The following is a 27402-nucleotide window of genomic DNA, read 5'->3' on the forward strand; positions in this document are numbered from 1 at the left end:
GTGTAGTTCAACATATGCATAAAATACTACAAACCTGTGAAAATTTGAGCTCAATCGGTCGTCGATGTTGCGAGATATTAATGAAAGAAGAAAAACCACCCCAGTCACACGTAATTATGTGCTTTCAGATGCTTGATTTCGAGACCTTAAATTCTAAATCTGAGGTCTCGAAATCGAATTCGTGGAAAAATACTTCTCTTACGAAATCTACATCACGTCAGAGGGCCGCTTCTCACAATGTTTTTCACTATCAACCTCTCCCCATTACTCGTTTTTAAGTAAGGTTATGTGCTTATGATAATTTTGAGTAATTACCAATAGTGTCCACTGCCTTTAATGAATAGTGATTTGTTATTTCAATCAAGAGAGGACTTGGTTGTTCTATCAATCAAGTCAAACAAACTCATTGGAGCCTGGTGGAATTTTTATGACGCAATCACGGATCGTGAAACACAAATCAACAAATTAAAACCCAAGCTTTCATTGCAGCATTTATTTATAGGGCACTTTTTTTACGGCTGACAGGGTGCTGGATTTTCCCGCCAAAACCCGACTGTCCGTAAATCATTGTGTATAGTATCCACGATTGACTTTGCATAGCGCCCTCTGTTGCACACAGTCGAATAATGATGTTGCATTCTATGTAAATAATTGCCAAAAGTATAAATACAGGTACAGCTCCCTAGCTAACTATTCAGTTAACCTCTAGTTAACCATTTAATCAAGTTAATCAATTAACTTACTGCATACTAGATAAGTCTACTCAGGCGATACTTTGCGCTTCAATAATATGATTGCAAGAACAATGTATAAATTGCAATTATTCTCGGAATTGTCAAAATTATGACTTCGAATAATATAACACTATTTACCAAGTTTGAAATATTTTCACATGAATATAAAGGTGCCATAGTTGCACTTTTAGATTGAAATTTGCAGTTAATGATAAAAAGTGCGCTCGGGGATCTACTTCTGTTCATTCTGTTCATTCATCTGTTCATTAGTGTGTTTTTTTTTTTTTGTTTTTTTTTTTTTTTTTATAAATCAAAGTAATTTTGATCGAAGTAGATGATGTGCATTAAATGCTGACCCTTTTCATTAATTGCAAAGGTGTTACAATAAATAAATAAATTTATTAATTAGTAAAAATCTGGTGTTGAATGATATTTTGATTTAGAAAAGAGCCCTTCCAGTCTTTTTACTTATGGGGGCAGTTAAAGACAGTGGACACTATTGGTAATTGTCAAAGACCAGTCTTCTTACTTGGTGTATCTCAACATATGCATAAAATAACAAACCTCTGAAAGTTTGAGCTCAATCGGTCGTCGAATTTGCGAGATAATAATGAAAGAAAAAACACCCTTGTCACACGAAGTTGTGTACTTTGTGATGCTTGATTTCGAGACCTCAAATTCTAAACTTGAGGTGTCGAAATCAAATTCGTGGAAAATTACTTCTTTCTCGAAAACTACGTCACTTCAGAGGGAGCCGTTTCTCACAATGTTTTATACCATCAACCTCTCCACATTACTCGTAATCAAGAAAGGTTTTATGATGATAATTACTTTGAGTAATTACCAATAGTGTCCACTGCCTTTAAAACTAAATCACGATTTTCAAATGTATTTTTCTTTAGTGTACAATTTGGCACGTTAGGAATAAACACCATTGTCTACGCAACGATTTACTGCAACTTGTTGGTTTATGAGCCATTATCTGTAATTCAGAGACTTTAAATGTTCATAAAAGGTACAACGACATTTTAGAATGTGTAAATTGAAATGAATTAAAAAAAAACGAAATTTGTGTTTGTGTCTTGTGAAACTTAATGAGTGTTAAAGTTGCCAAAGTGTCATTCTCACAAAAGGTATGATCTTGAAACCTCGCCCACCACTCACGTGACACTTAAGCATCTCCAATGGAGTCACTTGTTAGATTTTGGGTTGTGCAACCGCAGCTGTGATTGGTCAATATCACAGGAAGGGCATAATAGATCGGGGCCCAATACCATGGCTCTGCTTACCTTAAAATTCCACGCTTAAAGCCCATAAAAGTGTGTGGTTTAAATAAGGCACTATAAGCACAACATTTCGTGGTAAGCAGAATCATGAAGTTAAGCATGTAATCAAGCAAAATAATGGCTTAAAACAAAAAAGGTGGCACTTATTATTTTAATTTCCTATTTTGACGAGTGACAAGGTAAGTCTTATGTATAAACTCCCACATAGAGTGAGGAATGGCGCGCAACATGTTGGCAGTTGACGTCTGGCTTCAAACACGTTATTAAAACCCTGCAATGGCAGCTCATACCATGATACCCTAAGCTGGACCATTCCACATGTCCTAGAGGGGGTGTCAATCAACTCGGGTTTCAGTGGCATGGTGTGGAGGGGACAGGACAACATTCTGCTGGCATCCCCTATGTATATACAGTCAATTATTGTTTTATTGTCAATGGTGTAGATGAAATCAAATCACTAAATTTAATTAATATTGAGCATACAAACATGCTCAAATTAACCAAGCAAATACTGACATAAGCTTACGTGTTGACAACGTACCATGGGGCGTTGCAACCACACATCAGTTCCCTTATAACTCACACAGTTTTGCCAGAGTTTGCCGACCTACACCTATACTGGTACTCGTCAACGGCTGGTACTCTGCAACTAAACGATCTATTGTGGTTGAAACGAAGCTCTCTGTTGCTTGCTCAATTCAACAAGTCAGTCAGTCATACGATTATTCATCATTGTTCAACGTTCCTGCCTGATTGGTTTTGATCGAAATGGGTTTCAGGAATATGATCGATGGTTTTGTTTGATTGCAATTAATGGACCAGTGTTACAATATTGACATAGTTGATGGTTACGTACAATAGTAACCCATTCCCCTGCAGCTGCGCAGCTTGTTGTTTTCGTTTGCATTATCTGGGTCTCCTGTTTATACACCAGCCATTAGGATTAGAAATGCAAATTTGTCCCAAACCTAAAGTTCACTTTGTTTGATCTCTCATCCATTATGAGTGACGTCTGAAACATAGAACAATCGTTACCCCACCCACCCCGTATAAGTACTTAATTAATAGAATTGAATTATGCACAATTGGTACTAGACGCTGCTGATTGTTTGTTTCACGCACATCGTCGTAGGCCTCCCCGCAAGAACGACCTTGTAGCGCAAAGTGCCCCGTACTCTTCCAACACCTTACAAATTAATGTTTCAAAGTGATCGTGAGATTCGACTTTATTGTTAGGGTCCCTTCCCTCAAACGTTACCCCCCTTTCTTTCTGGAAACGGAGGTAAAACTTGGCACAGATACTTGTTCATGTGGCTGCTACAAGCGGGCACCGTGTTGAGCGCCCTCAATAATGTTTCCTACTTTTCGTCATGTAAAATCAGATAAAGCAAAAGCTGTTTATTTCCCTGAAATTGTCCACTTTATTTTTTTACCAATCATCTCAAACTTTTCACTAATTGTTTTTCCATGTCGGCTTTTCTTCACTCTTCTGACAGTAGTTCTCCAGTAGGATGCCCCCCCCCCTCTGTTTTTGCCTCTAGCCTCGATGTGTTGACGCAGAAGCCTTGTTCTCCAGAAACTCCTGTTGACTTGTACCGGTTGAGGGCGCCCTTCATATCGAGGCCCGTGGATCGGTTATTCTCCATCCAAATAAAAACACCCTTTTGTTGTCTGTCAATTTGCAAGCGTCTGATCCTCAATCTTGAATAAAATGACCCTACACCTCCCCGAAAAACTGGCCCTATTTTACTAAAAGTCAGATGACCATTTTTTCATGCCATCAAAAAAAAAAAAACTCAAGTGAACATCCCGCAGGTCACAAGTGTGTTAAGTTGTACATTGTCGACTCCTATTTCTAATTAGCGTAGAACATGTTCAGGGCCTACCAGGCCCGATAAACTGTTTTCACCGTATAACATAGGCTGTTGCAGCCTTTGCCCGGTCCCAGTGCTAGAAACCAAACGCGCTGGACAGTTTTTTCTTTTAGAACTGATAAGTATCTCGAACAAAAAAAAAAACTACTCTGCGGTAGTAGAATAAAAAGCAAGAAAAGTTTTCAGAAGAACAGACCAGCAAGTATAATTTTACACATAATTTTTACCCCAAACCAAATAATACTTTGACATCACCTATGCATCAAATCCCTTTTAAAGCTATTATACACACAAGTTCACAGATTTACAAATAACTTACAGGGTTTACAGAAGGTAATGGTAAAATACTTCGCCTGAAATATTATTCCATGAAATGCTTTACTTTTTTAGAAAACATTAAAACAATTATCAATTCTCGACAACGAGAATTACGGATTATAATAGTAAACACATGTCATGACACGGCGAAACGTGTGGAACCAAAGGTGGGTTTTCCTGTTATTTTCTCCCGACTCCGATGACCGATTGAGCCTAAATTTTCACAGGTTTGTTATTTTATATATATGTTGTGCTACACGAAGTGTGGGCCTTTGGACAATACTGTTTACCGAAAGTGTCCAATGGCTTTAACATGATGCCAGCGTGTACCTTTCCGTCAGCTTTTCTTTGAAATTTATTACAATAGGTTTGAACACATAGGGGCACCGTAAGCTTTTCTTTGAAATTTATTACAATAGGTTTGAACACATAGGGGCACCCCCTGAACTTTCCCGTTTGTTGTGACAAAAATATTGTGCAAGTCATGACGAAATGCAACAGCCCGAAATAGTCATGCCCTGTTAGTTTACAACATTGAACTTGCATTACATGGATTTGAAATCTGATTACATGGAATTGAAATCTGAATGCAGACAACTTTTTATGCAAGTTTTTATTCAAGGTTGTCTAGAACGCAAACAACTCGTTAGCCTTTTTATTAAATGATTGGTTGATAAAAAATATTGTGATTACACGTGTTTTCCAAGTAGAGAAAACCTGCGCAGTAAGGCAGAGACTTGAAACCCAACCCACATACAAGACGCTATCTGAATAGACCGATCCATTAAGCTCCGCCCCATTGCGTATTGACCAATCACAACGCAACGAAGGTCCGACAAAAAAAAGAAGGTCCGACATACGTGCGCGTATGCTTGGCGCGCGCGGCAGATTGTGCAGAAAGGCATTGAGGAGAGGCTCACGTGTTCTTGCTCACACGTGCGTCGGGAGCGGAGCCTAATGGATCGGTCTATTGGCTGCCGGCACAGCTACGCTACGGCTGTTGCTAATGGTATTGCGTATAGGGCGTCCTATACTTCAACGCATGGTGACGCGGAAGTCGAGCCGTAGCCGTAACTAGCTGTAGCCGCCTATTTGGACACGGATTTAGGTCGGGGCACTTTGATTTGGGATCCTAGCTTAATTTAAGCATGGTTGTAAAACGTTGCAATGTTTGACAGCATTTTACAAGGGAACGTGATGGGTAAGACATTGTTCGTCCTGAAATTTCACAACCATGCTACAATTTAGCATGGGGCGCTTGCTAAATTACTCTCGTGTGAAAGGGGTCAGATTATTAGCATTCCCGTCAAAAACAAATTTGCTCAAGTACCTGGTATGAATCACACCGAATACTATGTGAACTGTGTGAGTTTTCCCTGGAATACTCTCGAGTTTTCCTCCAACATCTAAATCTTAATTGGGTTCTTGTAGTGGTTAAGTTCGCTTTTCTGAAAGTCATTGGCTTCACATCCAACACAAATAAAATAATTTCCTTCCAGAGGGTGGGGTTCCATTGCTGTAAGATCCGATTTCACACAGGTTCGATGCCCCGTAGTGGAGTCCTACAGGCAAAGCTAGATTGTGGACCATGCTTAAAGATATGGACACTATTGGTAATTGTCAAAGACAAGTCTTCTCACTTGGTGTATCTCAACATAATAATATGCACAAAATAACAAACCTCTGAAAATTTGAGCTCAATATTGATCGTCGAAGTTGCGAGATAATAATGGAAGAAAAAACACCCTTGTCACACGAAGTTACGAAGTTGTGTGCTTTCATATGCTTGATTTCGAGACCTCAAATTCTAAATCCGAGGTCTCGAAACCAAATTCACTTCAGAGGGAGCCATTTCTGACAATGTTTTATACTATCAACCTCTCCCCATTACTCGTTACCAAGTAAGGTTTTATGCTTATAATTATTTTGAGTAATTACCAATAGTGTCCACTACCTTTAACATTTCGAAGAGTGTCACTCAAAATTGTAGTGTTACGAGTTAAGTTGATCAGGGCTTCAATTTTGAAGGACATTTTGTAACAAAGAGGATCCCCAAATCTTTAAGCCTCAGCCTACCCCCCCCCCCCCCACAACAATCGACTCTATCGTTGGCTGCAACTTCTGACGTCACTGCAATGGAACATCCCATAATGGGCTAACGGTTCGCACGTCACAAGAAAGAACACAGCCCTTGTATGAAACTGCTGTTGTAGTTTTTCCCAATTTGATGTTTCAGGTCTATATTCCAATATAAACCATCAAAAGAAATAAAAACTACAAAAGTTGCATTGGAGTTGTTAGCAGAGTCCTTCGAGAAAGACTTTGCTGGATTCGAAACCAGGCCATTATCAATATTACATTTTGATTGGTAAGCATTTTTCAACAGCCATCTTTGTTCTCTGAAAATAGTGACGACAATCAAGTTAATTTTGTGATACTTCGGAGGTATCCATTATCTGAACATAAAAGATTTAGACAATGGTTAATAGTCCTTGAGACAGAGCTGAAATTTCACAAAGGCGTTCCTTTATTAATTGAGAAAAGTACACCAGTGTTTTGGCAAGGAGAAACCTCGTTCACAGGCAGCCATGCTTGCCAAGATGGTCACAACAACTTCTTGACAGTTTTCCCGCAGTTTTCCCGCCTTGTATTATTGTACATTCATATAAATCAAATCCTATTGAAATTCTTGAATGCTTTTATAGGGACCGATCTCTTTTTGTTTAACCTCCTCTTCTGTGACAGTTTATGAAATTTTACTCTTGTAACATTTTTAATCCTCATTTTGTTTTATTTTTGTTGTATTGCTTTTACGTATTTTTTGTATCGGTATTTTATGATGTGATTTTATGTTTAATACTTCTATTTTTTTTTTTTTTTTTTTTTTTGCAGGGCCCAAATGGAAACCAGTTATTTTTTACTGATTTGGCTAACCCTGAGTAAATAAAGGAAATAAAGAAACAACACAACAAAATGTTATCGCTATTTGTTAACCTTTATTTATGAGAAGGTCCCTCTATTCGCCTCAGTAATCCACAGAGCAAACCAGAAATCCTTGGTCCATTCTACGTTTCTTTGTCCTGAGTTAGGGATTGTATAATACCTTTTACCCAGTCTTCACCAGACCGTCCATAAAGCTAAGCAACAGTGTATCGACAGTTAAAACGACTGGCAGTTATTCTTATACAATTACGTCATTCGTGAAATGAAAGGAATACCTGTAGCATAATACACGAACGTCAAACTATAGTGTTGAAGCTCTGCATTCAGAACAGTACTGAGGCGCTCACTGCAGGCAGTGCTCGCAATTTGCATGAGAGGTGCTCAGAAACTTAATGACTTTCGAATTTATGTAATTGACAATAATTGATAGGAGCGAAACTTGTTGTACATGAAGATAACTTCTTGGAGAAATGCCTAGTGCCACCTTTATTTTATAGCAAAGAGAAGCTGAACAGTGGAGGAACTGACTGGAGTGGAAGAGAGAATTAAGAACTCCTCTGCCAGGTTTGTTCAGCATCGATCGATGGGAAGGCATTCCAAAGTAAACAATCATCAAAAAAACTCTACACCAAACAATCGCAATTGACGGACTTTCACATTGTTAGAACAGGAAATCCCCCATAGTTGTTAAGTTACAACTTGCCATCTTTGTAGAGTCGTATCTCGAGGTTGAATGGTGGTAACGAACTGATCTATTTCTACCATACGAAGCAGGAAAACTTTCTCTTCACATCGTAACATGGCCATGCTTCGCCTTCTGCTGTTGTCCGTGTTGGTGTTGATGTTTGCCGGTTTCTCTCGGATCGTTACCGGGCAGAGAAACACAAGAGCCCCGTTGGAACTCGTCAATAAAGGCTACGTCAATCTACTGATTGGAATCAACGAGAGAGTGCCCGAAGACCCAGCTCTCCTAGATCGGATTAAATTTGTGTTTACCGAAACCTCCTTGTTCCTGTACCAGGCAACCAAGTAAGTCCAATGTTTTAGTATATATCTTCAACAAAATAGTTAGGGCTTATTATAGCCTAGTGGCCAGACGTTCGACCCATAGCAGTGTCTTTTTCGAAGTACAGAAAGACAAACTAAACTGCCAGACGGTCATGAACAAGAAAACTCACATACATTGGGTTGTCCTAAGCATGTCCTAAGCATGGAGGAAATACGCCTTCTTCTGCAAAGATCTGCCCTATCAAAGAGCGCCCCCCCAATGTTCCCATGTATACGCTAAAGGCACAGTCAGGACACTATTGGTAATTACATTGTACTCATTATAATTGTTAGAATAAAAACTAACTTGTTAACAATCAATGAAGAGCGGTAAATGGTATGAAACATTGTGAGAAACGGCTCCCTCTGTAAGTAACTTAGTTTTTGAGAAAGACGTAATTTTTAACAAAGTATTTTAATTTTTCGAGACCTCAGAATTAGATTTTGATGAGGCCTCAAAATCAAGCATCTGAAAGCACACAACTTCGTGCGACAAGGTTTTTTTCCTCAATTATTAACTTCAACGACCAATTGAGTTCAAATTTTCACAGGTTTGTTATTTTATGCTTAATGTTGAGATACACCAAGTGAGAAGACTGGTCTTTGACAATTACCAATAGTGTCCAGTGTCTTTAACACATGCCTTTGCTTTTTGTTGAGAAGAAGCATAATTCTCAATCCCTCTGAACGGACCGCCAATAAATAAATAATCAAACAAACAAAATAAATAAACAGCTCCACATACCGAGTTACATTTGTTGTCCTTAGAGGATTTGGGTACTATTTCAAAATGTCCACAGATTTACATTAAACTTACAGGGTTTGAAGATAATGGTATAGGAAAGCTTCCCTTCGAATAGTACTAACTAAGGTTGTGTAGTTTTTGAGAAATGAGTAAAACAAGTCACAAAATCGTTTTGGTCTCATGAGACCAATATTATTTTACCATGTAAAATCATCTTAACCAGTTATGATATTATACCAAAATCATAGCATAACTGGTTAATACGTTTTTACATGCGGAAACTGAGACGAAAATTATTACTTTTACTAATTTCTCAAAAACTACAGCACCTCAGTAAGTAAAATTTCAAGGGAAGCTTTCTACTATCATAATCTTCAAACTGTGTAAGTTTAATGTAAATCTGTGGACAGTGTGTTTTTTGTTAGGAAAAAGTACATAACTATACCCTTTAACATGTAGAGTAATTAATTCGGGAAAACTTAGTAATCCATCTTTTGTGGTTAATCACTCATGAAAAGTATATGCTAATGTTTAAATGGTGTCGAGGAACAAGCCAAACATCTGATCAAAAAATTGATTTGACTAGCTTTGTTTATAATTTATAATAATCAAAAAGGTTACAATTCCGCCCCGTCGCACTCAAGATTCAGCGAAAAAAAAATCCCCCATACAAACTCCAAAATCTATTATGGCTCACACACAGAAAAAAACAAATCTAAATTCAATGTCCAACAAAAATTGATTTTTTTTTCCAGTTTTGGTTGACAGGTTTTGGATCTGACCCTACACATGTATGATGTTATGTATGTGCAAGATTATCTCTAAAAATACATTCTTCAGTAACTATTTGCTTTGCAAATGTATACCGCTTTAATGTAGTGCTCCCGATGTTTAACATTGAACCAAAGAAAGTTCATTAGAGACCTTTATCACGGTGCAGCCATCTTGAATTTCTCCCATTGATATCAATGTTACCAAACCGAGCATGGAAGAACAAACTAGTCTGGTTCCTAATTGTGAAATGATTATTAGCATTGATTATTGTTATTCGATACGAGGAACATGACCAAGATGGAGACAGCATGATAACGGTCTATTCTTGTCCACACTAAGTTTCGGTTTCAATACTTTGATTTCAATGTCTGTAAATAAAAAAAATGATGCACCGTAATCAGTTCACTTACTCAATCACTTCTACGATGAATAGTTCTGTTTTCTCCATAAATGCAAATCGTGTTTCGAAGCTACTTCTTTATTTGGATAAAAGTATACAGTAAACTTTATTCACTTCTTTTGAATATTCCCTTTCCACTTGGTTACCTCTACATTGTTGAGCACTCGTTCTGGATTAGCCCCAGGGTTCAAAGTGATTTCATGGTCATGTTACTTGTTCGTTCGGAAATGGAATAATATTATTCTCAATTGCCTGGTACGTGTTGGTGTTTTATAGATATATTCCAGTCGACAACCACAAGAAGGAAGTTTGACAGCTATATCATGCTTTGTTTTCAATTGTGTCTAAAAAATTATTTACTTTTTGATGACACAAAGTATGTACAGCGACGATGTTTATTTAATTGTTTTTTTCTTAAGTGGGTTCCCCCCCCCCCGTGCAGTCTTACATGAAACGGATGCACCTGAAAAAACCAAATCAGTTTTGTTCCCTTTGTCAAGCTTTGCAAAACTATTGTTAGTTTTATATAAGTTTTGGCAGTTGGAGTTGCCTTAGTGGCGATCCATTTGCAATGTAGACTTGACTCAAGTCCTAATCCCGTGACACTTCTGCCGGGAACTGCGCAAGCTATAGTTGACACGATATGCCACGGGACCTCTCGCACGAGAACGGGATTTGAATCAAGTCTATTTGCAATGGGGCGTTCCGAGACTGTCACAATTGTCAAAACACTTTTCTGATTCTTGGCTACTGAGAATTGAATTATACAAATTCATGGTTCATCAAATCGGGTGTATGGGAGCCAGCCACTCGCTATGCACTTTCAACTGCCCTCAAAATAGATTAAAAGTAACAGCTGGCTATACACATGCAGTGGTGAATTGTATTTTTTTTCCACAACATATAATTATGCAAAATGCAAACATGTTATCATAAAGTCTTTGATAGAGAAGGGATAGTTGGTTTTCTTTATCTGTCATTTCTGCATATAGAGAGGTTAAACTAACCCTGCCATGGTGCTTTGGTATCTAAAAGACCAGTATTCTCACTTTAGTGTATCTCAACATAAGCATAAAATAACAAATCTCTGAACATGTTGACTCAAACTGATCATTGAAGCCACAAGAGAAAAAAAGAGAGAAAAAAAAGACACCCGTGTCGCACGAGATGCTTGATTTCGAGACCCCAAAATCTAATTCTGAGGTCTCGAAATCAAATTCGTGGAAAATTACTTCTTTCTCAAAACTAGTCTACTTCAGAGGGAGCCGTTTCTCACAATGATTTACAATATCAACAACGGTATCAAGAGTAAGGTTTTATGCTAATAATTATTTTGAGTAAATACCAATAGTGTCCACTGCCTTTAAGAAGAGGAACAGTTATTTCCACACTGCGTATAATAATTGAGTGCATCAACTTGTTTCGAAAAATCTCGGAACTCTCTTCATGGCTGCGCATTATTGTAATGTTTTGTTAAAGGCAGTGGACACTATTGGTAATTGTCAAAGACTAGTATAGCCTTCACAGTTGGTGTATCTCAACATATGCATTAAATAACTAACCTGTGAAAATTTGAGCTCAATCGGTCATCGAAGTTGCGAGATAATGATGAAAGAAGAAAAAAAACCTTGTTACACGAAGTTGGAATTGTTGTCACATTGACGAGCAAAAATAGTTCTGACCCCTTTCTTTGTCAAGGTGACCCCAAAACCTGCTAAAAATACATACCTACATTATACATTTCAATGTACATGTATTTTACTAGCGCCACTACATCAAGAACGCAGCGCATTAGATTGGGTATACAGAATGTTTGATACACATGAATGTACAAAACGAATCTGATTCCCTGATTGAGATGGTGAGGGTGAGGGGAAGCAAAATGACAGGCTTGATGCAGGCTTGAGAAGCATTCATTTGACAACATTCAAGGGAAAAAACGGATATTTCTTAATGTGAAAAAAATTGAAAAATTGAGCTCAATCAGTCGTCGAAGTTGCGAGATATAAGGGGAAAAAACACCCTTGTCGCACCATGGTCACACGAAGTTGTGTGCTTTCAGATGCTTGATTTCGTGACCTCAAATTCTAAATTAATTTGTGAGGTCTCGAAATCAATTTCGCGGAAAATTACTTCTTTCTCGAAAACTACGTCACTTCAGAGGGAGCCGTTTCTCACAATGTTTTATATTATCAACCCCTCCCCATTACTCGTAATCAAGAAAGGTTTTATGATAGTAATTATTTTGAGTAATTACCAATAGTGTCAACTGCCTTTAAAGGCAGAGGACACTATTGGTAATTGTCAAAGACTAGCCTTCACAGTTGGTGGGTCTCAACATGCATAAAATAACAAACCTGTGAAAATTTTAGCTCAATCGGTCATGGAACTTGCGAGATATGAATGAAAGAAAAAAACATTCTTGTCACACGAAGGTGTGTGCGTTTTGATGGTTGATTTCGAGACCTCAAGTTCTAAATCTGAGGTCTCGAAATCAAATTCGTGGAAAATTACTGATTTCTCGAGAATATGGCACTTCAGAGGGTGCCGTTTCTCACATTGTTTTATACCATCAACCTCTCCCTATTACTCGTCACCAATAAAGGTATTATGCTAATAATTATTTTGAGTAATTACCAATAGTGTCCACTGCCTTTAAAAATCAACTATATTTTTTTCTTCTAGCCAAAAGGCGTACTTTAAAGACATCCACATTCTGGTTCCGGCGACCTGGTCCAATTCTGATGCGTATTCCAACGTGGATTGGCAGCGCTACGACCAGAGTGACGTCATGATCGATCTGCCGAGTGATGGCGGAAGTAACCGACCATACACAAATAAACCCACACAGTGCGGGGAGCCCGGATTCTCCATTAATCTCACGCCAGATTATATCTTGTCGCAGAGTATAGCGGGAAGATACGGCGATTATGACAAGGTAGACCCTCATAAAAAAAGGCTGTAACAGAAGAATAAAAGGAACATTACAGAATTGGGATTTGCTAACAAAACAGTTGCTGGCAGTGTAAGCGCGTTATGTTTTCCACCATATACATAAACCTGCAGAAGTTTGAGATCGATATCAGCCATCTGGGTCACGAGAAAATCGTGAAAAACCGATTTTACAGAATTTACCCTAGTTTTAAATTGACCCTTGCTTTTAATTGACCCTTGTTTTAAATTGACCCGGGCCAGAATTTATATGGGTCAGAATTAACCCGGGTTAATAAATAATTATGTAATTACAATATGTTTTTGTATTCGCACCCAGGCACTAGTTCACGAATGGGCACATTATAGATGGGGCGTGTTCGACGAGTTCCCGCTTGAAAATGGAAATCATTTTTACGTCAACGAAGATGGCTCGATTGAGGCTGTGAGATGCGTCCGGAGCATTACTGGTGAGTTTTGAACGAGGGTTTTGTTTGTGTGCTTTCCCTTGTCCAATGTTAAAGGGACACGTTGCCCTGGATCGGATGAGTTGGTCCATGAAAAGCGCTGGAAACCGTTTAAAAATGCACAGTGGTTTTCCTTTTACTTTGAATTGCGCATAACATGCCGGTTGACTAATTTGTCTGGTCACAAAATTTGACTTTACAAATTGGCGTGCCGTGTTAGGTCACGACGTATAAGGAAGCATACTTTCTGTGGATTGTTCTATTCTACTTTTGAAACATCTTTCTAACCATATGCATTTTATAACAAACGGTTTTAAACGCTTTTCATAGACCAACTCGACCGATCCAAGGCAACGTGTTCCTTTAACTTTGTATGCTCCCTGAATCTGATATGAGTCCCGTGTACTTGGGTTGGTAGTGGACTCTAAATGAGCCCGTACACTTATCACGGAAGAGTAAGGGTTAACCCTGGTGTTTCTGGTTCATATCCTCACTCAACACCCTTGCTTCTGGTTCATATCCTCACTCAACACCCTTGGTTCTGGTTCATATCCTCACTCAACACCCTTGTTTCTGGTTCATATCCTCACTCAACACCCTTGGTTCTGGTTCATATCCTCACTCAACACCCTTGGTTCTGGTTCATATCCTCACTCAACACCCTTGGTTCTGGTTCATATCCTCACTCAACACCCTTGTTTCTGGTTCATATCCTCACTCAACACCCTTGGTTCTGGTTCATATCCTCACTCAACACCCTTGGTTCTGGTTCATATCCTCACTCAACACCCTTGTTTCTGGTTCATATCCTCACTCAACACCCTTGGTTCTGGTTCATATCCTCACTCAACACCCTTGGTTCTGGTTCATATCCTCCAACAGTGGCTGTATTAAATGGTACTCCAAGTACACTCTGCTCGTCTTCGGGAGTTTACTGTTTATTTTTGTAAACCGCATAGATGCCTCTAATCTGATTGGTTAAAAAATGAGTAATTGAAATAGTTGGACCCCTTTTTATATCAAGATGATTTCAAGTTGAACTGCGCCCGGGGCATAGCATCGACTGTGTCCGGCCTGACAATTAAACGTATGCGTCCACTGTACGAGTAGCGTACCATGTCACGGCGTGAACTGTGACCTTTCACCTTTAACCTTTAGTCAGGGTCGTTGATTAGAAGAATCTACAAGTATTCGGTTTATAACATAAATATTGACTGCCTAATAATCAGGGTTAAGTTAAAATTATAAGCCCTCAGTGATGTCCAAACCATGACTATGCCCTCAGCTATGCTTCGGGCAAAGTCATGGTTTTGACATCACCTTGGGCCTATATTTTTTAACTCATAGCAGTCAATATTTATATAATAGTTGTTCATTACTCTAAAGTGTAATAAGGCTGTGACCGACAAAAAGGAATTGAAGTTTCTGAATAACGATGGATTCTTTAAATTCTCACAGGTAAAATGATAAACCCCAAAAATGGTTTTCTTGCGTGTAAAATCATGGCAAATGGCATGCCGGAACCTGACTGCCGTTTCCTGGACAACACAAACGATGTGACGTCATCAGGCTACACGGGATCACTCATGTACAAACAGTTTCTTCCTCAGGTAAGACAGCATAACACCTGGCTGATCCACAATGGCATTTTATAGTAAATAATTAATAGTTTAAAGGCACTGTACACGTTTGGTAATTGTCAAAGACCCCTGTTCTCACTTGATGTATCCCATCATAAGCATTAACAAGCCTGTGAAAATTTGGGCTTAATCGGTCATCGAAGCTGCGAGAAAATGATGAAAGAAAAAACACTTTTGTTGGACAAATTTGTGTGCCTACAGACAGGACTAAAAGACGTCTTGCTAGAAGTCTTTTAATACTTGGTGATAAATTACCTCCTTCTCAAAATCTATGCTACCTCAAAGGGAGCCATTTCTCACAATGTATTATACTATCAACAGCTCTCCAATGCTATTTACCAAGTCAGTTTTAAGTTAATATTTGTTTTGAGTAATTACCAAAAGTGTACCTTCCATTTAAAGGGTGCCATGGCCGAGTGTTCGAATTCAAGTTCTGGTGGTTATGTCACTTGAGTGTGGGTTCGAATCCCGGTCGTGACACCCGTGTCCTTGAGCAAGATACTTTGATCTCTTCACCCAGGGATATAAATAGGTACATGCGGGGGTAGAGGTTGATTCTATGAATGAACAAGCCTTTGGAGCGCTGTAAAACGGTAGTCCGGGTTGTATACTCCCCATGGAGCTGAGAAAGAATCATTATTAAAGGCACTGGACACGTTTGGTAATTGTCAAAGACCCGTAGTCACTTGGTGTATCCCAACACATACATAATACAACAAACCTGTGAACTTTTTGACTAAGTTGGTCGTCGAGGTTGCGAGAGAATGAAAGAAAAAACACCCTTAACATACAAGTTGTGTACTTTCAGATGCGTCGAGTTCAAGACCTCAGCTGAATTTCTTTTTCAAATTAAGCCAGAATACCATGGCACATGTAAAACATTTTTTTGTGAGCAAAATTATCTGCCTTAGTATCTCTATGAAATTGGACCCTTATGTTGCTTTTAAGTCCAAATTTAGTCTTCTCATAAATAATATTAAAAACAAATAGAAATATCGACTTGAGTCTGTTTGACATTAGTTCCTGTGGATCTTTTATAGATAAGCACGTTCTGTGAGAAATCTGGAATCGGTAGCTTCGAAGGGAATAAGCACAACAGAGATGCGCCGAATCTGCAGAACAACCAATGCCAGGGAAAGAGTATTTGGGAGGTAAGTGCAATAATCCATTAGGTTATGCCTCTGATCAAGGTCAGGTTTTTATCGAAAGCTATATTAATTTCCCATACTATAGTTTTTAATAAAAGTTACATAAAAGTAACTCCTGTTGAACTAATACTCATCGTGTTTTCATAGGGAAGGTCTGAAATCAGTATGTTACTATTATTCGATCATATGAGCTAGAGTAGTAGTCCCAGCCTATTTTCTATACCATACGCCCGGGTAATAGTTAAAAAGCAGGACAGTTCTTTTCAGAACTGAGAAGTCTCCCGAACCCCCGAACATCTGGCTCCGCGGTAGTAGAATAAAGCAAGACAGTTCTCTAAGAACAAACTCTACCTTGCAATAGATAAAAACATGGTGTACCGCAAACCAAATAATTGATACCTACCATACAATTCCTTAAGACCTATGTATACTATAATTGTTTTACTGTTTCAAAGTATATTTATCACGAACTTGGGCCTAATTTATTATTGTTTATTTGTTTGTCGGTTGCTTTTGTTTCCTGTAAATTGTGTTAGTATGTATTAATTGTCAGTGTGTATTTCACCACAAGCCTTCCTTTGGAATACCCCCATATTGGTTTGCTCATAGATCATTTTATTTTTGAGATCTCGTTTCGCTAAAAAGATTTCGCCGCCAACAATACAAATTGCCCAGTCTGTCATTGAACCATCTGAATTTGCCCGTAACCTCGGTGTTATTATGGATTCATCATTGTGCATGAGTAGACATTGTGATAATGTTTGCAAAGGAGCTCTCATGGCTATTAGGAAAATATCACAAATTCGCCGCTACCTGGATGAAGCAACTACTCTTCGTCTTGTTCATGCCTTCGTCACTACTAGACTTGATTCCTGCAATTCACTTCTGTATGGACTCCCCGATAAAGATCTTGCTAAAATTCAACGTGTACAGAACACTGCTGCTCGCCTTGTTTCTTGTCTGCCTCGTTCTCACCATATTACACCTGTACTAATGCAATTGCATTGGCTCCCAGTTAAGTTTCGAACAGTTTACAAAATTCTTCTGTTAACTTTCAAGGCTCAAACATGTCAATCTCCTGCTTATTTATCTGAACTTGTTCATCATTATTCCCCTACTCGGACTTTACGATCATCTCAACAGTCATTGCTTTCTGCTACTAGAGCTTCTTCCATTTTTTATGGCCACAGATCTTTTTCTTACGCAGCACCGTTTCTTTGGAATAGTCTTCCTGTGCATATTCGCCAAGCTAATACTTTACAATGTTTTAAGTCCTTGTTGAAAACTCATTTGTTTAAAGCTTCTTTTTTGTAATTTGCCTATTTGTATCTTGTATCTTTCTCTAATTGTTTATTTTATTGTTTCTTTAATGCGCTTAGAGGCTTTTGCATTAGGCGCTTTACAAATGTCTTATTATTATTATTATTATTTTTCATAATTTTGTTCTGTTTTCTTCAATGATTGTCTTTTATTAAATCAACTGCCGTCGATTTGACAAAACTCTTCCTAACTTATGATTAATCTTATGAATTAGGACGAGTCCCAACCCTGCACTGTAGCATGCAGACCTTAAGATTAATCCTTAGTTAGGACGAATTACTCCTCCTAACTCGAGATATAACGAATCCTAACTCTTTGTGAAATCGACGGCTGCAGTTCTAAACCTAGCTTATTTTTCCACTGAATTTAAAATCTGGGTTATGGAAGTCAATTGAAACTCCTCTCCTCAGGTTATGCTGGAGCACGAAGATTTCCGAATAAGTGGCAAAGGGGATAACTCTGTAAATGGCGGAGGTGAAACTAGCGGTACCGAAGCTGGCGGATATAACCCGCCAAAGTTTACCACCGTGAAGAGGACGAGTAGCCGTATCGTTCTCGTCTTGGATCGGTCTGGAAGTATGAAGAACCAAAGACTGATACAACTTAGACAGGTAATTCAACCACTGGTATCTTTCTTCATTGGAGCTCCAAGATCAACTCGGAGTGGTTATAACCATAGACCTTATGACGCACTCATTTTTCAGTTTTTTACACTGTTTTAAGACTCTGCTAACATTTCAATTGTTTGAAGCTGCATATTTTATAATCCGCTTTTCGCTCATTGTTTATTTTATTGTTCTCTTATGCTTTTGCATTATTATAAGTATTGACATTATTATTATACTTATTCGAACTTCTATTATAACATTATTGTTGTTATACTTCATAACTATAGTTCCATGTATACGAGCGCTATACGTTATTATTACATTATTTTAATAAAACGTGACTTAACTACTTTACCTGTAGGCGGCAGAAATTCTCATCACCCAAATCCTGAGAGACGGTGAACAGCTAGGAATTGTCGCGTTTAACAATCGTGCACGTGTCAACTCGGAGCTACTGGTAATCACTGAAGATAACCGCCAGACGTTACTGAGTCTACTGCCCACTTTTGCTGATGGTGCTACAAGTATTGGAGCTGGTGAGTAATGCTTTAGTTTCAAAGGTATTGTACACTCTAAAAACTATAGAGTTGATACATACACTTGCATGAGTTCGGAGAGCGACAACACGTTGAAAGTGTTAAATCCAGCTTTTAAAGTATCCACTCAACAATTAAAGTGCCAGTTTAAAGGCAGTGGACACTATTGGTAATTACTCAAAATAATTATTACCATAACACGATTAATTGGGAGAGGAGGTTGGTAATGGAAATTTTTATGAGAAACAGCTCCCTCTGAAGTGACGTAGTTTTCAAAATAGAAATAGTTTTCCACGAATTTGATTTCGAGACGTCAGAATTCGAGACCTCAAAATCTAATTCCGAGGTCTCGAAATCAAATTCGTGGAAGTTACTCACAGATCTACTATCAACCGCTCCTCATTACTCGTTCCGTTCCAAGTAAGATTTTATGCTAGTACCAATAGTGTCCACTGCCTTTAGAAAATATATCTACGAATTTATTAAATTGGGCACAGTTTAGAAGCCCCCCCCCCCCACCTTGAAGTGGCTGCCCGTGGCCTTGTGGTAGTAGGCAATCTCTCATTAAACAAATAATTGAGTCGTTTAATGTTTTTCTTTTGGTAGGAGTACAAGCCGGTCTAGAGGTTCTTGGTCGTAACGGTCCTGCAGCGGGGGGTAAGCTGCTAGTCATCACCGACGGTGAAGAGAACAGAGAACCATTGATTGAAGATAGTCTTCATTTGGTAAATTGTTATTAATTTCTAATGTTATTACCAAACGTATACACCTGTTAAAACAAGCTTGCAATTAAACAGACAGGTTTATGATTGAAGGAAGTTTTTTTTTTCATTCATCTTTGATAATTTGTACCCTTATTTAGGTGAATGAGTCTGGTGTAACTATAGACACTATAGCTATCGGACAAGACGCATCGCCCCAACTTGAGCGTCTGTCAAACTCAACCGGTGGACAAGCTTATAATCACGACGAACGTTCCAACTCACTAGCTGATGCTTTCAGTAAATCAGCCACCACAGAAAAATGTAAGGAAATTACACTGTGTAATAATAATAAAAATAATAATAATAATAAGTTTGGGTACTTTTTCAGGACACAAACCACGATGTCCACAGATTTACATTAAACTTAAACACTGTTTGAAGGTAGTTATGATAGAATGCTTCCGTTAAAATTGTTCTCGCTGAGGTGATGTAGTTTTTGATAAATTGGTACAAATTGCACGAAAACAATTATTTTCCTTAAAGTCGATTTACCCATTTCTCAAAAACTACAGCACCCCAGCTAGCAATATTTTAAGGGAAGCTTTCTACTATCATTATCTTTAAACTGTCTAAATTTAAAGTGAATCTGTTGACATTTTGTTTTGTGTTACAAAAAGCAGCCAAACACTTTATTACTCAAGCCAACGTCCACTATTAGTACGCATCAGTCATGACAAGTTCTTCTCTGATGTCAATATAATGCGCTGTATTTTTGGTCGCGTGAGGGCGCCATCAAGAGTATTTTTATCACTTCCGGGGGGTATGCGATTTGTCGTGCACAGTTTCAATAGGCGTTCTGTCACTTTTGTTGCACCGTAGTTTTAAGTTGCTTTAGAGGTGGGTTGTATCGGCTCCTTCAAATGTCTTATTGTCCGTGATGAATGGGAGACTTTTTGAAAGCTCTGCCACTAGAGGGCAGCAGACCTTCCAGGTAAGGTTGCACAACTCCTATAATAGCAAACATTGGTAAATGCTAAAAATTCAAAAATACTCAAAAAATATTTAGAAGTCTCTCAGCCTCTTGAAAATTAAATCAGATACATTGTCATCATACAACTAAACTTCAGATTTCTTCTCAATTTTTGGTAGGTCAGCATTTTGGATTTTTGCTAATTACCCTAGATAGAAGAAACACTCCCCAAAACTCATGCACACCGCTTGTTATCTTTGGGGAACTCGTGTCCAGTACGTCCTGTTTCAGAACAGTTTGGTTTATGCTGGCAATGTGTTATGAAAAATTAAATACAGTTTGGCTAAATCTAAAATACAAAATCAAAAACACGCAAAACACAAGGTATGCTGTCAGTGACCGTCACTCATGCTTCTCCTATTCCTAAGTTGTTGACATTACCTGGTAAAGAGCGCCCTCTCTTGGTGATTGGCAGATAGTCTAAAGTTTCCCATTAAATGTCTGTGTTGTTAATGTGTTCCGGTCTTTCATATCTGTTTTGGGTACGAATAAATATACCCCCGGAAGTCATTGAGAGTGCCCTCACGCGGTCATAAATATGGCCCATTCACTTCACTGAAAACCAGTCGAATCTCGTATCGCTCATAAACTTCTGTTGCATATCTGTCATTGCATACCTTGTTCATCTCCTATATAATATTCATTTGGTACAACCATTTACTCTTGTACGATCTTTTAATACTTGCTTGTTATGTTCCTAAAGGTAAGAAATCATTGAGTGATAGTGCTGGACCCACTCTCTGGAATGACTTTACCACTTCAAATTCGTGAAATTTCTAGATATATACTTTCAAGAAAAATAGCTTGTTTAATATAATATTGCTAACTTGTAACTATTCTTTGTCTGATTTCACTCCGTATTTACTGTGTGCGGATTCCCTCTCGTGTGCCTTCAGCACCTTGGTGGATTGTTTGCCCCTACAAATACCATATTATTAGTAGTAGTAGTGTGCCTCTAATGTTTAGTTTTATTTAAATTTCCTTTGACCAGCTATCACGTCAGTTCCAGTATCCCTATACATGGATTTCGTCCAAGTCCAAGCAGGCACTAAATTCACCGATGCTGTGTATATCGATTCGACCCTTGGTAAAAACACTCAATTCATATTCGGACATGTAAGCAGAGAGAGCATTTCAGTCGTAGTCACTGATCCGGACGGTGTGATGATATCAGACGGAAGCCCAGGGTACAACAGCAACATAGACTTCCTGCAAATTCGTGTTACAATTCCTGGGGATGCAAAGGTGAGGCTTGGTGTTCGACAATTTAAATGTCAATTTAACAGGCCACTTTGGTCAACCATATTAACGGCGTATCATTAATAAGCAAGAAAGAGTTCATCCTGTAAAACCGCAACAAATGAGAACGGTTGATCATCTATTGGTGGCGCGCTATATTGGAGACAAGAGAACCACTTAAATGAATTGAGAACCATTGTTAACACCCAAAACTTAAGTAAATCATCTTCAACAGCGGTACTTTTAAGTGTCGGGATTGGCTTACCTGTAGATTTAACTTTTTTCGTCATAGAGGAAAGTGAAAGTTTGACGTTTTACACATTTTTGGGATACTTTTTCACTTATAGGGCCTTTATCACACGGCAATTCGACCTGCCGGCTTTAAACGGCCGTGTAAGAAATCGTCGCTACCCTTTTATTCCCTTATTAACTACTATACTCATCACATGCTGGCTAACTGTTGAATTGGCAGATCGGGCTGTGGACGTTTCAAATTGAGAATAAACTACAAAATGAAGAGAACGTGACAATTCTTGTCCAGAGCCACGCAAGGGAAGGTGGAGATCCGATCGTTGTCAATGCCCGGTGGGGTCTCGAAAGTGTTGTTCCACCACAAAGACAATCCCTCTATGTTTCAGTGGGAAAAGGTTTGTACAAGATCCAACATTAATTTATAGCTGTATATTATCATATTATTTTATTTTGTTTCGTCCTCTTGTTTGTTGCTTTTGTTTTGTATTTTTGAACTTGTTCTCGACTGTCTTTGACTTAAGTAATTGTACTTAACTTGTTCATTATTCTCCCCCTTTGTCACCCATATGAAAATAAATGATGTTGGTTGAATTGAATTGAATTTTTTGTATGATTGCTTTGCCTTGTTTGTTGAGTTAATTCTTGTAGACCTTCCCATTGATGATAAACACACCGCGCTGGTTGGCATGGACCGCCAAAATGTTAGCAACACATTCAATCGTGCAAAATTAAATAACTAGTATCTCCCATAATCGATTCCTTTGTTTCAACAAATTCAAAACTGTTTTTGAATAGTTGTGTGACTTATTTTTTGTTAACAAACTTTGTTACAAACCATTGCCATCTGTTTTTGTTTTGCATTTATGGCTTTCCATTGTTGTCCAACCTGGTGACGTTGCAATAGAAAGGTAAATGTGAACCATATAGTTTTAGATAAGAACAACATGTTAATGATGTCATAGTGAGGCCTAAATATTATAATTAGAGAATAATAACTTCATATTTCATCCAGGTAACAAAACCTTCAGAAAACCATATTGTTGTAACGTGTCACGATTTATCATTTAAAGAAAATGAAATAATATTGCAAAACTTGAATGCCCTTACAACTCATAGGCAAGAACAAAGTTTTTAGTATATTAACTTTGTTTTGTACACAGGAAACATACCAGTTATTCGCAGTGACGTCAGAGCTGTGATTGACCGCCCGTGTAGTAACACCACCACTGTGACACTGATACCAAAGGATGATGGGATAGGTGCTGACGTCAGAAAGGATGATGGCGTCTACTCGACTTATTTCACTGATTTCTGCGGAGAGGGGAGATACGGCGCTAATGTAAGACTAGAATTGTTACAGAATATTATGCAACTGGTTTTCATTCAGAAAATAACACATCACTCAGTGCAAAATAACTTCATTCCCGAAGATTCAGATGGGAGAACCGGTCAAAGACACTGGGCACGTTTGATAATTGTCAATGACCAGTATTATCACTTGGTATATCCAAACATTATGCAAAAAATTACAACTATGTGAAAATGTGGGCTCAATATTGGTCATCGTGGAAGGTTCAAGAGAATATTGAAAGAACAAACACTCTTGTGCAACAACTTGTGTGTTTTCATATGCTTAATAATACTTTTATTATTTAAGTGAGAAACTAACTCTTTCTTAAAAACTACTACTTCAGAGGGAGGAGCCGTTTCTCAAATAAGTTTTTTTTTGCTAACAAATTTTTTGAGTAGTGACCAATATTGTCCAGTGCCTTTAATTCCCCACCCCCTTTACAATATTGTTAATAAAGTTTTGTTTATTTAATAAGTTGTGTTTGTTTTTTTCTCATTCCAGATTGATGTGTCCAACAATGGTGACGTGACATCTATAGTATTCGGGAGTGTTATCGGTTCTGGTGCAGCCTCTGACCCTGCTTTTGATGACGTAGACGGCGAATCAATCCCGGAGCTACTTCAGGGCACCGGGAACTTCCAGCGAGTCACTGTTGGTGGAAGCTTTAAATGTGAATCGGCTGATCTTTGCAATGGTGAGATTGATTTTTAGCGAAATTTGTGTTGATTTTGTTTGTTGTATTTGTCAGGCATTTTTGAGCAAGCCTTTCTGGCCTCTATTATGGCTTTGTCAGCCTACCGGGATACTAGTACAGTAACTTCAAATAAAACAGGCTCGTGAGACTTTTTATTTGAGAACACAATAGTTTTATTTAATAACTTAACTTACGTAACTTAGGCAACGTGTTCCTTTAAATAATTGTACTTAATTTATTTACTCTCCTTTTTTACCAATATGGAAATAAATGTTCAATGATAGATTGATTGATTGACTTTTTGATTGATTGATTGATGATGACAGATAGTGTTTGTATCGCTTGTATTTGCGCTCAACACAGTGTGTCATATCAAATTATTGGAATGGTAAATAGTAACAAGATTGGAGACTTGTTGTTTTAAGTTGAAACACAGTAATTTATTTAGCTACTTGAGAACGTTGGTTGTGAGACATACACTACTTACTATTATGTGTGTTGATGCATAGAAATGTATAAACATGAAGTGTAGATTTGTACAAGTCATATGTGTAGTATTGTCACAACAATTGGTTTGTAAGATCAGGGCCCAATTTCATGGCCCTGCTTACCGCCGAATTCAGCGCTTACGATCACGATTCCCCGCTTACGTCCTAGCGCCGAATTGCTGCGCTAGCCTTGTAAGCGTAGAATGCCTGGTAACGCGGAGTACACACGCGCAGAAGGCAGAAGCCGCCGCTAACCCGTGAAATAGGCTTGCCGTAAGCACAGAATTCCCTGCTTCCGTAAGCGCCGATACCTGTCCTTATATACGGATATACGAATACATACAGAGGACTGTAAGCTTCGTTTCCTTTCTATCTTTTATGCAATTCTTTCCTGTCTATATCTGTATGCAATTTGTGCCTTTGGTCAAACTGTTTTGTTATGTAATATTCCTAATCTTCATTCTGCATAACTTATTCTTGCCATTGTTTTATTATTACCTTTAATGTAAGTTTCTATTGACGTTGATTTATTTTATGTTTTCCCGATTGCCTTCTTTTCACTGGATGTACGTGATTTGTTTTGCATAGCTCTATAGGCGCATTACACATGCCCATTATTAGTTATTACTTTCATTTAATGTTTGTCGCTTCTGTTTTCGCTATAAATTGTGTATGATTGTGTTTTGTCAGTGGGCTATTTAAAGCCTTACTGATAATGCCCCCATATTCGATTGCTCATAATGTGTTTAATTTTGGTTCAGTTTAATTATTGTATTAATTCTGCATTTATTTAATTTTAGACAATTCTTAAAACAAAATTGTATATTTAATATTTGTTGTTTACTCTTTAAAATTACTCATTAATTTTAAAAACATTTCTAATTAAACTGAATCGAATTGATTATTGAATGGTAAAATACTAAATAATATATTTTAATTATTATTATGTTACAGGAACTTTAGACAGATATCCCCCTTCCAGAATAACCGATTTAAGGGCCGATAATGTGGACATCGAAAACATGGAGATCACACTGACCTTCACGGCACCAGGGGACGATCTGACCAATGGCCAAGGTATAAAGACATACACTCGAATATGATTCCTGCAATCTCTGTGATTTATTAAGACAAAATGGTCGCATATACTTGCCAACCAAGATCGAATCTGCATATTTCTCTTGAAAAAAAAAAGTAAAGCAAATTGAGTACTACACATTCATAACTGAACAGGTATTGGTCATTGAAATATTATTAGCCCCTAAATTATATTGAAAAAGATTGATTTTACAAAACAAATTTATTATTATCATTTTCTTTTCTGTTGTGTTAGTTTCGAGTTACATCATCAAAAGGACTTTAAACAGTTCAGATCTTTTTGATAACTTTGAAGCTGCGGAAGAGATACCATCTTCAAGTTACGTCACAGGTGACGTCAGCGTTACATCAAAGGCAGGGGAAAGTGAGGTTTTTGTTTTGAGTGTCTCTAAAACTGGTACGTACTTATTTTTTGTGTAAATTAATACTTTGTAGTTCTGAAAATAAGTCTATCTTGGTTTCTGATATTGGTTTCGAAAGAAACGTCCTTGCCAACACAACAAACTGATCTGTAAACTTTCTGTTTTTGTTAACAAAACAGGGAGCTTCAGTTACTATTTCTCTGTTGTGGCTGTTGATGACGAAGGCAATCAGAGTGAGCCCTCTAACGTCGCATCTTCATCCGCTCGTAACTTCAGGAAATTTCCACTCGCTCTCGTCGTTGGTATATCGGTAGGTGGCATCCTACTCCTAATAATCTTGATCGCTTTAGCTGCGGCTCTCTGCAGGAAAAAACAGCCGAAAGAAGCTGAGGGTGATGTATCAGGCAAGATAGGCTCGACTGAGAAGAATTTGAACCATTACAGCACTGCACACGAAGAAGAGAATCAAAATGGGTCTTGGGCTGGAAATACGGCTCAGGCCACAAAACCAACAGGGGTTGTAAAACCGGCTATGGTCCCAACTAAAGGGGTTAAGGTGGCAAAACCGAAAGGGGCCACCAAAAGTGCTGGGGTTGCATATTTAGCTGGGCCAGATAATGGGGCAGGAGCCTTCGGAACTGCCCCTACTGATGATCCAGTGTATGATAACATCATAAGCCGGCGCGATAAAGACCCAAATTGGGATCCGAATCTGGCCAATAATCGAGAGGGGGGTGGGGCTCATATTAAGTCGGGTCACGTGCTCAATGCTGTGTCAATGTTCGATAACAAGGGATTTAGGCCGGACAGTCAGTAAACATAAAATGTACAACATGTAGGTTTGCCTTTGGAAGACCTGCATGTATGGTGCCTTTATCTGAAAATGTTCCCCTCAATAGTCGAGAGATTTAAAATTATTTCATTTATTTCATACTGATGAAGGGTAATGTACAGATATGTCGATGATTACAGGTCATTAGTGAACAACAAACTTGATTATTGAAACTTAGTAACAGAGCAGATGAAAACGGAGACAGCATGGTAGGAACAAGTGAACTAATGCTCTGATAGTTTAGACAGTGTAGGCCTTCTACTCTCACCGTGTATGTTTATTGTAACTCTGTGAGACGAGTTTGTTTCTTACCAATTATGTTGCTTTTAAAGGTAGTGGACACTATTGGTAATTGTCAAAGACTAGCCTTCACAGTTGGTGTACATGTATCTCAACATATTATGCTTAGAATAATTAACCTGTGAAAATTTGAGCTCAATTGGTCATTGAAGTTGCGAGATACTAATGAAAGAAAAAACACCATTGTCACACAAAGTTGTGTGCGTTTAGATGGTTGATTTCAACACCTCAAGTTCTAAATCTGATGTCTCGAAATCAAATTCGTGGAAAATTACTTCTTT

At 38.2% G+C, this 27402-nt stretch overlaps 1 protein-coding gene across 1 annotated transcript; it reads left to right on the top strand.

Moving 5' to 3' along the window:
• Positions 1–7472: 7472 nt before the first annotated feature.
• LOC117291583 (calcium-activated chloride channel regulator 3A-1-like) lies at positions 7473–27196 on the top strand. Its single transcript, XM_033773397.1, has 16 exons — positions 7473–8184; positions 12807–13059; positions 13393–13522; positions 14978–15129; positions 16200–16310; positions 18038–18238; positions 18597–18771; positions 19378–19496; positions 19634–19796; positions 21497–21750; positions 22217–22391; positions 23157–23335; positions 23849–24041; positions 25484–25606; positions 25863–26024; positions 26169–27196. Exons 1-16 carry the CDS (start codon positions 7955–7957, stop codon positions 26804–26806), a joined length of 3258 nt encoding a protein of 1085 aa, XP_033629288.1. The 5' UTR covers positions 7473–7954; the 3' UTR covers positions 26807–27196.
• The last annotated feature ends 206 nt before the right edge of the window (positions 27197–27402 follow it).

This window comes from Asterias rubens, chromosome 6 (genome assembly GCF_902459465.1).
Source record: "Asterias rubens chromosome 6, eAstRub1.3, whole genome shotgun sequence".
Classification (NCBI taxonomy): domain Eukaryota; kingdom Metazoa; phylum Echinodermata; class Asteroidea; order Forcipulatida; family Asteriidae; genus Asterias; species Asterias rubens.

Coding starts and splice junctions, on each gene's coding strand:
- LOC117291583 (XM_033773397.1), top strand. CDS start 7,955: ATGGCCATGCTTCGCCTTCTGCTGTTGTCCGTGTTGGTGTTGATGTTT. Junction 18,772..19,377: donor TGCTACAAGTATTGGAGCTG/GTGAGTAATGCT, acceptor TTCTTTTGGTAG/GAGTACAAGCCGGTCTAGAG. Junction 21,751..22,216: donor CAATTCCTGGGGATGCAAAG/GTGAGGCTTGGT, acceptor TTGAATTGGCAG/ATCGGGCTGTGGACGTTTCA.